The sequence below is a fragment of the Gadus chalcogrammus genome, chromosome 18 (assembly GCF_026213295.1).
Source record: "Gadus chalcogrammus isolate NIFS_2021 chromosome 18, NIFS_Gcha_1.0, whole genome shotgun sequence".
NCBI lineage: Eukaryota > Metazoa > Chordata > Actinopteri > Gadiformes > Gadidae > Gadus > Gadus chalcogrammus.
Window position 1 is genome coordinate 18,447,966 of NC_079429.1, and position 12,687 is coordinate 18,460,652.

Consider the following 12,687-nt stretch of genomic DNA (forward strand, 5'->3'; position numbering starts at 1 on the left):
AGCCAATGGGGGGTTGTATAGCCTAAGTACCATCAGCCAATGGGGCTTTAGTCTAATTACCATCAGCCAATGGGAGTCTAGATTCAGTCTGACCCGTGTGTCCATGCCAGAGAGTGGACTGCCAGTTTGAGGAGCCGGTCGTCCTGCGAGGACAAGCGGGGGAGAGAGGGAGGTTCGGATCCTCCATGGCTCCCCTCCCTGACCTCAACCAGGACGGGGTCTATGACCTGGCCGTCGGGGCCCCGCTGGAGAACCAGGGCCAAGGCAGCGTGTACATCTTCCACGGCGACATGAGAGGCACCATAAACCCCAGGATCTCGCAGGTGGAAACCCAGACCTCTGTCATGTTCTGACGTTCATCTTCTGAAATGTGACCCTTCCCTCTGGTAATATCTACTGGATTGTCCCGGTCTCTCTGTAGAGGATTGCAGGCTCAGACATCCAGCCGGGACTGCAGTTCTTCGGCCTGTCCATCAGCCAGTCCTCCTCTGACCTCAGTGGGGACGGACTCCCTGATTTAGCAGTGGGGTCAAAGGGCAAAGTGTTCCTACTCAGGTACTTTCAGTCTCGTGTGTTTGCATTGAATGATTGTAACCCAGTCAAAAAAGAGTTTGGTCATTTCTGCACCTTATAGGGTCGACAGATTAAGCTCCCGTTGAGGTAGCGAGAAGGGGGGGATCTTTTATATTTTAAGAAATTATTATTATTTATTATTTTGTTATTTATGATTTCAATGGGATTCAGGATCACCTGGCCCACTCAGATGGGCCTCATTCATGCCTGAAGGACTCCCCGACACAAAACTGATCCCATACCAATTCATCATGCCGCCAAACTTTGATTTTTGTTATGGATTTTCGAGAGAGCCCTGGCGGCAGGTTAACATGTTATCACTTTAAGTGTTGGAGATGGTTTTACAGGCCAACCCTGTCAAATAACTCTCAATCTGTTGCACAAGGCTCCACCCTACACCCAAAAACTCGTTCTGGCGCATTTTAATGAGCTGTACCAGAAGCCCTCTTGCTCTGCACCCAGTGGTGTGTATATTGGTAGCATTCAGATACAGCGTGTTGAAGGGGACATATTATACCACCAGGGGTTAGTGTGATTAGCCTAACAAGCCGTTTCGAAAATCTGCCCCCTATGACATCACTAGTGGGCGTGTCCACCTAGATCTGTACTTGATAGATGGGCAACGGTTACGTCAGTACACTGGGTAGGCTGGTAGACTGATCTATCCAGCATAGATCTAGGTGGACACACCCACTAGTGATGTCATATGGGGCAGATTTTCAAAACGGCTTGTAAGGCTAATCACACTCACACCTGGTGGCATAATATGTCTCCTTTAAAGCGCAGGTGCCTTCAGCCCCAGCAAGCTCCTCTCTCTTGCGCTGCAGAGGAGCACACTCAGAACCAGAGTACATAGTGAGCCCAAGTCCACCAGTTTTGTTTCCCTCACAGGAAATTATTTAGGAAAATGTATGTACTGTAATAAATGGCAAATTACATATAACATATAATTTAAAAGATAATTTTGGAAGTGTCAAAAGTCGCATTTTTTATTCAAACAGTAAATTAATATTTAGCTATGTGTGAAATCGTTCATTGCAATACAGCTCTTGTCTCTAACAATATACGTCCCCAACACCAACATGACATGTTTACTCTCGCTGTGTTTCTCTCATGAGCCAGTGCAAAACAAAGCTCTGATAGTGTTGTAACGCTCTAACAAATAATTCAGCGTTGAATTCAGAATCCTTGGTTTATTTACACACCAGATTGTTGCCAGTGATGCAAAGTTCAATCTTAGAATCCAAAGATCAGACTCCAATCTTTGGATCTGCGGCAGACCTTACAGAAAACGAGTCTTTCTGACACCCCAAAATCTAAAAATAAGCTGCGAGTTTAGGAAAGAGTTGGGGGGAGGTGTTATCGCCATGGTTACAACCCACTCCAACTCATTTTTTTGCAACGTTTTTGTGTAACTGTTGTGAGTGTCAGATCAAAACATCAGATCAAAACAGGCTTTCCGTCTGAACAACCCCAAAGTCCTGAGGTGTGCAAAGTCGACAAACTCATAACAATACCATCAATATTACTTAAGGACACGAGTATCTCCCAACGTCAGAAACATAAACCAAAACAGAACTGGATTAAAATAAACAGGCGGGACATGTTTACGTCAATAAATTAGAATTCTAATTAGAAGTAGAAATGTAAGGGATCGCGTTAATTCAGAAAAACAGCTGAATTTGTGTCGCCATGAAAACTGATCTCAGAAAAGATAGTTAACTCATTTTCTCAAATGAATGCATAATGCCTCTGTACTTTTGCACAACGCTTGTGGTCAATATGCTCTTCCTTCTGCCCACTGATGACGTAGGAAGGTGATGCAAAACATGTAAAGCTGGGAAACTATTGTAGACTCATTCTGAGTCTACAACGCTTTGATGAAATGTTAAATCGCTGGACTGCCCCTTCTAATTATTGACAGTAAATTTGATTTTGAAAGTTATCCAGATGATCTCATTTGGGGGAATTATTGTTTGAAATATGTGAAAAAAATGTTTTGCCTCCTTTCTCTCAGGTCCAAACCCATTGTGATGGTGGAAGCTCAAGTGACCTTCACTCCGGCCCAGATACCACCCAGCCCCTCTGACTGCCTCACCCCGGTGAACGTCTCCGCTGATGTCTGCTTCACAATGAGCGGCCCACCTTCGGTCCTACAGACAGGTTTCTGAACCTCTCACCTAAACCTGTGGTAGTTTGTAGCTCAGCTAGTAGAGCAAGCATTAACACTGCCAGGGTTAGCGGTTCCATTCCCTGTCTAGCTCACCTGGTAGAGCTGGCCCTTACACTGCCTTATTTGTGCGATAACCCTTGTTTTATTTCCCATGGGGTCTCTCATGCAAGATTATATGCACTCATGGGATTGGCAGAAACACACACACTATAAATCGTTCACATCTTCACACTATTCCAACGTCAACGTTCAAATCAAACCATATGAGGTAAAAGGAGGAGGGGTGAAGGGGGGATTGTGTTTTGTTAACTAACTTCGATAATAACATCTAGGACGTAGTGACAATCAAATTGGTTCCACATGGTCTTCCTTTCTACTGTCTTCCAGTACAAGCCGGGATAAATTTTACTCTGTCACTGGACGCCATCCGAAAGCGAGCCTACTTCACTCCGAATGTGCGCGCGCGGGACGAGTCTTTCACTGTCAACCAGCGAGGAAGATGTTTCACCTACCGAGTGGTCATTGAGGTACGTGGTTCCCTAAGCACCGTGCTGGTAACTGGTAGTTAGTTAGTGATGTGCAATGGGAGCACCAGGGAAAACTGGTCCAAATGACCTATTTACACAATTTAGGGGTCAATCAGGTAAGCCAATCACTTGGTACTTGGCTGCTCTGTGCTGTCTTGTGTAATACCTTTTGTAATAAATCTCTAATACATTTTAAATTGAGCACTAGTAAAGTAAAGGGTAGATAATTTCAATTAAATTCAATTCAAAAAAGCTTTATTTGTCCCCAGGGGGCAATTGAAGACACATAGAGCAGCAGTATTACAAAGGACAAGGTTGGGTCCAAACATAAAAACAAAACAAAAGCACAGCGTTGCTACCTGATAGACAGTACACACAAAGCACAGGTGCGTACAAATGCACAAAAATAAAATAGTGGCGTGCACAGACATTTTGGGGGGCAGGTGCTCAGGGAAAAATAAGGGCACATTAAAGTGTCATTTCGAAGTGAAGAGTGATCATTACCACTTTTCTAAAGCAGCATCCTCCTCAGTGCCATGTCTTGATGTTGATGACCTCACTATGATTGATCTTGATATATTTTTCTATAGCAAGCAGGAGAAGGTCAGAGAGCCGTTCTTCTCCACACAGACTTCTTAGTTTAGTTTTGATAATTTTCAGCTTTGAAAATTATCTCTCCACAGAAGCAGTTGTCACTGGCAATGTTTCATCGATTTTTATCATCTTCACAAAGGCAGGAAAGATGAGCCGGCCACTGTTTTCCCTCAGTATGGCAAAGATTTCTTTGAGGTCTTTTGCAGGAAAGCTGGAGTGGAACACCTTTAGTTCTGTCTTCAGCTGGTCCTCGTCTTCTCCATAGAAATCAGGATGCGGACGGCTTCCTTGGCTTCTGCGTTTGGCGTGCTTACCCAGTTGGCATGTACCGTGAAGGGGTGGAAGGACTGAATGATTCTAGCAGTGGGACTTCAGCTCCTCAGTCACAGTATCCAGAAAGGAGGCTTAGGGGGCAAACAATACACTCTAGACTCAATTCATTTATGTGTTACATCGCCGGTTGGGCAGGGCAGGGGAGTAGGTGTGTGTGGGCAGCAGCTTTGAACTACAGCTGCAACGCGCCTCCGTTTGTGTCCGCTCTGCGCGTTCACGTTGACAAAGGAAGAGAGTTGTGTGCGAGGAGCAGGGGGGGGGGGGGGGGCATATATATTGGGCCATTATTATCACACGTTTTTAATTGTCGAGCCTTTATAGATGATAATGTCACCATGGGCCACATACACTGTTTAAAAAAAAAAAAAAAAAAGATTATTTTATTTTTTTCAAAAGGGCACTTGATTGGGTCAGGGGGCAAAGGGCAGGTGCTATAGCACCACCTTGGGTCTACCTGTGCACGCCACTGATGAAATATGTATAAAATATGTACAGTGTATGTTTATAAGTGGAGAAATTACTCTTAAAAGTGTAAAAAGTGTAAAATATGACAGATATATAAAGTGCAATCAATTAATAAATACCATACTGGTGAGAATACAATTATGAGATGAATTGCAGCGAGGTAGGTAACAGTTAATGGGAGGGAGAGGGCAAAACAGAGTTTACGGCTTCAACAGTCTGTGTTGGGCGGGCACAAGCCCGGTAGGGGGGTTTAGGAGGAGTTGAGGAGGTGAACACCCTTGGGAACATAGGTTGCTTTTCTCCTCTGTGTCCTGCAGCCGGGGCAGCGAAGTCAGCGACCTGAGGGGAGCCACTCAAGTGTAGAGTGTTTGAGGGGTCCTGCATGATCCTGTTGGCTAACCGGAGTGTTTGCTGGTCATAGATGGAGGAGAGAGTTCTTGTTGAAAGTCCAATGATCTTAGAGCAGACTCTGGCCGTACTCTCCAGGCGGTTTCTGTTTTGGAGGCTAATGGAGTGGAACCAACAGGTTATGGAGAATGTACAGATGCTCTTGATGAAGGGGTAATAGAAAGTGAGCAAGATGTTTTTGCTGACTCCAAAGGAATTGAGTTTCCCTCGGAGATCCTGATGCCAGACTAATTCTGGACTATCAGGGCATCTCTTCCCTTATTGGTTCGGGGAATCCATCTTGCCTGTCACTCACAGTGCGTGTTATGCATCACTTCTGAGTGGCAGAAAAGTGTTGGGAGGGCGGGAGCAGAGTGAATGGTTCCAGCGGCGGTCTCAAGGAGCAGGTTGTAACCGTGTATTGTCCCTTATATTGCAGCCCTGTCCCGATGACTCTCTGAACGACTTGTACAATGAGCTGACCTTCTCGTTCGTCGGCCTCCCCTCAAAGGACAACCTCAGCCCCAGTCTGTCCCAGCAAGCCCTCACCACCAGCTACCATCCAGTAGGCTCCTCTCCATCTCCATTCCAACGCTCTGTCTCATTATTGACTGGTTCCGTGTACGAGATAGGGCGGCCCTAACATTTTGAAGTCCTCTTGTTTTCTGAACCCATGAACTGAACACACAGGGGCATAATTACGTGGGAGATGAGGTGTTTTAGATAAACGGCCGCCTGGTTCCCCGTGGTTAACACTGTCAACGTTAGAACAGAAGTGTGACCATGGTTCACACCAACACATATCTTCTAACCTCCTCCCCTCCTCACTCTCACACAGCTGAGCTTCAAGATCAACTGCGAAAATGCGTGTGTGGATGAACTCAAAGTCGGTTTCAACTTCAGTGGGTGAGTCAACCTGAGCTGTTATAACGTGTAGGTGAGAAGGATGTGTGATGGTTAGAGGATGTAGGCGAGGTGAAGACAATGTGTTGAGGTCTGAAACACAAAGTGAAGTGAACATTTTCGAACCCACGCTAAGGCGGCATGTGGCTCTGGAGTTACAGCGGGTTGGCTGGTAACTGAAAGCTTGCTAGTTCAATCCTGTGTGTGTGGAGGTGTCCCTTAGCAAGGCACCTCACTGCTCCCGAAGAGCTGGCTGTGTTTCATGTCTGAGACCGCCGTCTGTTGCTTGAATGAGTGAATGTTAAGCAATATTGTAAAGTGCTTTGTCTTGCCCCTGGTTAGACAAGCGCTATATAAATGCAGTCCATTTACCATTCACACAGTAGGCTGGCTAGCATGGTCAAGACGGCTTGATAGCTGGTTAAGTAGTTGTTTCCTAATCCTCCTTTCTCCCCTACACCAGCTCCTCTGCCGTTCGGGTCGGCATCGATGACTTACTGAACGTGACGACGTCCCTCACCAACCTGGGAGAAGACTCGTACAACAGCCAGGTGGTTCTGACCTACCCCGCAGGACTGTCCTTCAGGAAGTTCAGCACCCTGCAGGTGCGTGCATAGCATTTTGGTTCTGTTTTGAGCATCCCTCTGTTTGTATGAGCAGCGAAGGAGAGCAAAGAGCCATGACACCGTGGACAGAAACAGCCCACCAAGCAACAGAACAAGTAGAAGTTGATCCAGCATCATCTAAATCGTCTCTGTACTCACATAATAAGAACAGCGGCAGATCACGCTGATTTTAAATAACAACATTGGAACGTAGTTCAAAAGTAACATTTTGCCTGTTAAAATTCACTATGGGGTTAGATTTACTATTGGGGTCGGATTTGAAAGGCTTGTAATTGTGTGTGTGTCTTTTTGAACTGAAATTGAGCTGGTCATGTGGTTCATTTCTTTTTGTAGATCTGAATATTGTGTTCATACTGCACTAAGTGTGTACCTGTGATCAGCCCTGGTCTTCAAAGCAAACCCTAAATGTCCATGTACACTCAGTAAGAACCATCAGAGTGCAGGGGAAGGCTCAGCCGTGGGCTGGAGGAGGCTGATGTGTCTTTCCCCCTCAGGGGCGGGTGGAGTGCAGCTCGGTGGACAGTGAGAACGGCCTGTCTCTCGGACGGAGCAGCTGCTGGGTCTACAGACCCATCCTCAAGACCAACGCTAAGGTCTGCCGCCGCCATCACACCGACCACCCAGTCAATCCACCAGTTAGTCCCTTAGGTCATTGGATGATCTGTCATTGATTATGTCAGTCAGTTGGATAATTGTGAGTACGTCAGTTAGCTAGTTAGGTGGTTATTGCTTTAGTTAGTGTGGAGGCTGATCCTCACAGGGTCTTTCTGGTCATGGGAGGATCATGCTACTGATTCATTCACATGATTGTTGACGCAGACTGTCTGCCCATCAGGCTGTGTTCACCGTTTCCTACGGCATCGACTCCAACAGTCAGCTGAGCCACAAGATTCGCATCACAGCCAAGGCCAACAGGTAGCTCACACACACGCACACTCACCTCCAACCTCCGCCCTCCAGGCCACACAGACCTCCTCAGGTCCTGCACTGAGTCCCCCGTCTGATGGCAGCAGATGAGGAGTCAAGGGCCGTAGAAGCCTGTTTACTTTGTAACCTTTCTTTTACGTTTTGTGGGGTCTGTTTAGTGGAAACCTGGATCACTCACAGCAGAGTGTACTGAACCAGACGGAGGAGATCGACGTGAAGTACAGCATATTCCTTTCCATCGCCAGGTGGGTTTGCACGAATGCAACACACGTTTTTTGGATGAAACAAAGACGAAGGGCTCGACCGATCTGGAGAGGGAAGAATTGACCATAGCTGAAGATAGCCCTGGCAAGAAGTCAGCTTTAATGTTAACACATTATGGGGTGGAGTGTGTTGAGTTGTTCCTTAAATAAAAGATAATTCCATCTCAAAGATAACAAATTAGCACAGGGATGGGCAACTTTCATGATAAAGAGGGCCACATTTTTCATCATAACCATCGGAGGGCCACATGACTGCACACTTCAACTAAACGTGAGCTGAGAGAAGCTACACAATTTTGAATTTGGTAGATATGATTTCCTGTATTCTGGTGCATTTTGGGGATGGCCACTACCTAAAAAATCATCCAGAATCATAACCTATGTACGGTATGTTAATTGAACCAACATACATTAATTTCATGTTTTCCATGCTCAAACAGCCACATGAATGGTCAGTATTTTTATCAGTGCAAAGGGCTCACATACATCATCATTCAATGAAGTCAAAAAACTGAAAAACAGTGGCCCAACATTAAGTGCAACAACTCAATGAACTCAAACCCAACAAGCAGTTGTAGTAGTTGTAGTGGCGACTTAAGTGGATATCTTTAATGACTGATATCGCTTCTAAGCACACTAGACGCATGGGTTTGCCTTAGAATTCTATGAATTCTTCTCATCTTTCTTGACCGAGTTTTCTGTAACTCGATCAATTATTATTATTATTATTATTTTTTATTTTTTTTATTTTTTTATGTGCGGGCCTGACTGAGTGAGGATGCGGGCTGCACTGAGTGAGGATGCGGGCCGCATAATGCCCGCGGGCCGCCAGTTGCCCATCCCTGAATTAGCATGTAGCAAATACAGTTATGTATTTCATAACTGGGCTTGTGCATGTGCACAGCAGTCGCATCTTTCTCACATCTCCACAAGCAATAGGCCGATGTCAAATGGAGGCTGTGGCTCCACTGACACAACAGTAAAACACAGCAAAAGCCGTCAAAGATAAATAACAAACCCCCCTTTATGAATAACAACCAGGCACCCAACACCAACACACACTAATGCACACACACACTCAGTCTTGTGCTCACACACATACACAGGTACTTTTACTTCCATCTGTACCGGTCCATGAGAGGGGAAGTAGCTCTCTTCCTCTCTGATGTTCCAGTCAAGTCATCAAGGTGTATTCAGTCAAGTCATATCATTTGTGATATTATGAAAAACATTTTTCCATGACAGAATTATATCGAAAAGACAAAGAAAGTCCTCAGCTCCTATCCTTCCAAACATCTGGTTGAACATGTGGAGTAACCTCCATACATCACTGAACATACTAACAACATTCATCTCTGAACATTGTATTAACATACATCACTGAACGTAACATCACTGAACATATTAACAACATGCATAACTGAACATAGGAACAACATATGTATGTTGTTCCTATGTTCGGTTATACATGTGTTTCCTATGTTTGTGTGATGTTAATATGTTCAGTGATGTTATGTTCTGAAAATACTGAACAGACTGAACATACCAACATACATCTCTGATCATAACAGCACCGAACATACTAACAACATACAGTACATCACTAAACATATTAACAACATACATCACTGAACATACTAACAACATATGTCATTGAACATAACATTACTGAACATACCATCCAGTACAGATTGGAGTAGCTGCAGAATAATATCCAAGGGCTGTGTATTAACTGACTCACTCTCTCCTTATTTAGCTCACTCAGTTACACCAACTTCACCTTCGGAAGAAAGGATTTACACAAACCAGTGGTGAATCCAGTAACGGTAAACGCAGCTCTAAAACTATTTAAAGCACTATGAAATTAAGATTAAATTATTTCAGATAATTGATCCTCTTTAACATGCAATCGCTTTGCGATCTTTGCTTTTCATCTCAACTATCACTCTCTTCCATCTACCGCTGTCTCTCTCATCATTGTCCCTCATAACCCATCTCCATATTACCTCTCCCTTTCTCATTCTCTCCGTTAATCATTTCTCCACCTTCATCCATGTCTGCCTCTCTATCTCTCTTTCTGTCTGTCTGTCTATCTGTCTCCCTCTCTTTCTGTCCGTATCTCTCTCTTTCTGTCCGTCTCTCTCTCTCTGTGTCTGCCTCTGTCTCTCTCTGTCTGTCTGCCTGTCTCTCTCTCTCTCTCTCTCTCTCTCTCTCTCTCTCTCTCTCTCTCTACCTGTCTGCCTCTGTCTCTCTCTCTAACTGTCTGCCCCTCTCTCTGTGTCTGCCTCTGTCTCTCTCTCTTTCTAACTGTCTCTCTCTCTCTCTCTCTCTCTCTCTCTCTCTCTCTCTCTCTGTGTCTGCCTCTCTCTCTCTCTGTGTCTCCCTCTGTCTCTCTCTGTGTCTGCCTCTGTCTCTCTCTCAGGTGTTAAACTTTGGGAGGGCTTTTAATGTGACGGTGCTGATCAAGGTTCCTGTGCGGCTCGGAGGCGAACACATCTGGCAGGAGAGGGAAGACCTCCAGGTGGCTGACGGAGCACAGACTCCACCACTCAACAGACCCCTACACCTCCACACACACACACACACACACACACACACACACACACACACACACACACACACACACACACACACACACACACACACACACACACACACACACACACACACACACACACACACACATATACTTACAGACACACACGCCATATATGTCAATATACAATGACATTATTTAGCTTGATAAATATAAAAGGTCAAACTCACCTTTAAAAGTAAGTATTGTCATAAAAATTATAAAGAAAAAGTCTCTTCAAAACACACACATACACACACACACACACGCATCTATTTTGTGTGTATTACTTGCTGCTGTGATCCCTGAAGGGATTCAGAAAGTGATTTTATCTCCTCTGAACCTTGATGTGGTGTTTGGTTTGTTAATGCTGCTCCCTCAGCCAGTTCACCCCTGATGACGACGTCATGTTTTCATCTCAACCAGGCGGCTCAAACAAAGTTAAATCCATTAGAAGGTGGTGTTGTGTTGAAGTAGCTTGAGTCGGCCCCCTGGTGAGCAGGTGCTTCCTAGAGAGACTCTGACTCTGAAGCTGTTTCTAGGTTCCAGAGTGCCGGCGAGACGGCGTGGAGCCGGCGGCCCGTCCAGACTTTCTGGCGGAGGTTCAGCAGAGCCTCACAGTGGTATGTATGTCCCTGTGCGCTGGCGTCTTTGGTTCTGTCAATAACGGGTTGAGTGTGTTTGTCCGTGGCGCCGCAGGTCGCGGCTGGTAGTGTTGTTTCTGTACATGATGGGTTGTGTGTGTTTTACGCTCTGTTGTGTGCGGTTGTGATAATGGCATTGTGTATGTGGTTGTGCATGGTTTTGTGTTATTCTGTGTGTTGATGTGTGGTTTGGTGATGTGTGTGTCAGGACTGCTCGGTGGCGAGCTGTCTGGTGTTCAGGTGCAACATGTTCATGGGTCGGGCGCAGAGCAGCACCTTCACCATCAACGGCAACCTCAGCTCTGGGTGGATCGCACAGGTAGGTTGGGGGAGGAGTCTGTCACGGAGACCGTGGAGGGTTTGGATAGGGTAGAGGGTTGTCATAGAGACCGGGGAGGGTTTGGATAGGGTAGAGGATTCTCATAGAGACCGGGGAGGGTTTGGATAGGGTAGGGTTGTCACGGAGACCGGGAAGGGTTTGGATACGGTAGAGGGTTGTCACGGAGACCGAGGAGGGTTTGAATAAGGTAGAGGGTTGTCATGGAGACCGGGGAGGGTTTGGATAAGGTAGAGGTTCTCATAGAGGCCGGGGAGGTTTTGGATAGGGTAGAGGGTTGTCACGGAGACCGGGGAGGGTTTGGATAGGGTAGAGGGTTGTCACGGAGACCGGGGAGGGTTTGGATAGGGTAGAGGGTTGTCACGGAGACCGGGGAGGGTTTGGATAGGGTAGAGGGTTGTCACGGAGACCGGGGAGGGTTTGGATAGGGTAGAGGGTTGTCATAGAGACCGGGGAGGGTTTGAATACGGTAGAGCGTTGTCATGGGGACCGGGGAGGGATTGATTAAGGTAGAGGGTCGTCCTAGGGACCGGTGAGGGTTTGAATACGGTGGAGGGTCGTCATGGAGACCGGGGAGGGTTTGAAGAAGATATAGAGTTTCCATAGAGACTTTTCCTTCCTATGTTTTGGCTATTCCCGAACCAGCTTACTATTTCACTGGTCTATGCTTTTTTTTTACAGATCGGTATTCAGTCGGCTAAGTTCCTCCTCATAAGCACAGCCACCCTGGAATACGATGAGGACACATACATTTTCTTTTCCACAGAGTCTAAACACACCCCTCCCATCCGAAAGGTAACTCTCGCTCTGGTCTCACCTCAGTCCTGCTAGTCCAGGGTCTCTGATCAGAACCTTCACGCAGTCATGTGACTCCTCAGATCGTCACTGAGGTGGAGGTGTACCCGGTAGCAAACTTCACTAAAGAGATCGTTGGAGGCACCTTCGGAGGACTGCTCCTGCTGGCCATCATTACGGCCGCTCTATTTAAGGTGACCTCAAGACTTTGTGTGGATGGGCCGATCCCAGCAGAAAGAGCTTGAGTTCAGGACAGTAGTCTTGGAAAGTTGTTCAACTTCCAGCTGGAAGATACTTGATGTAATCCCAAATGACCATGGCTTCCCTGAGCAACAGGTCTTAACCCTTACCTGCTCCTTAATGCCCAATATCCGAATTCACTTGAGATCTGCTAAATGACTTAGTAAATATAAACTGCTCCAAAAACGACTGTTACATAAATACAACTATGAATACAAAGGAGATCTGATTTATAGTTTTTACATTAAGTTGGTTAACTATGGGCAGATTATTGTTGATTATGTTAGGGCTTGTCATACAGTTGTATTTGCACAACACTTCTCCC

At 45.9% G+C, this 12,687-nt stretch overlaps 1 protein-coding gene across 1 annotated transcript in view; it reads left to right on the forward strand.

The window, feature by feature from the left end:
• The window catches only part of LOC130371312 (integrin alpha-M-like), a 34,451-nt gene that overhangs the window by 21,152 nt on the left and 612 nt on the right, over positions 1-12,687 (forward strand). The window contains exons 14-29 of the mRNA XM_056577046.1: positions 111-323; positions 422-555; positions 2,591-2,736; positions 3,134-3,273; positions 5,492-5,617; positions 5,891-5,958; positions 6,419-6,560; positions 7,076-7,174; positions 7,417-7,496; positions 7,667-7,753; positions 9,528-9,597; positions 10,194-10,292; positions 10,889-10,969; positions 11,199-11,309; positions 12,009-12,122; positions 12,206-12,316. Of these exons, the coding sequence (XP_056433021.1) occupies positions 111-323; positions 422-555; positions 2,591-2,736; positions 3,134-3,273; positions 5,492-5,617; positions 5,891-5,958; positions 6,419-6,560; positions 7,076-7,174; positions 7,417-7,496; positions 7,667-7,753; positions 9,528-9,597; positions 10,194-10,292; positions 10,889-10,969; positions 11,199-11,309; positions 12,009-12,122; positions 12,206-12,316 (1,821 nt within the window). The remainder of the gene's footprint in view (positions 1-110; positions 324-421; positions 556-2,590; positions 2,737-3,133; positions 3,274-5,491; positions 5,618-5,890; positions 5,959-6,418; positions 6,561-7,075; positions 7,175-7,416; positions 7,497-7,666; positions 7,754-9,527; positions 9,598-10,193; positions 10,293-10,888; positions 10,970-11,198; positions 11,310-12,008; positions 12,123-12,205; positions 12,317-12,687) is intronic.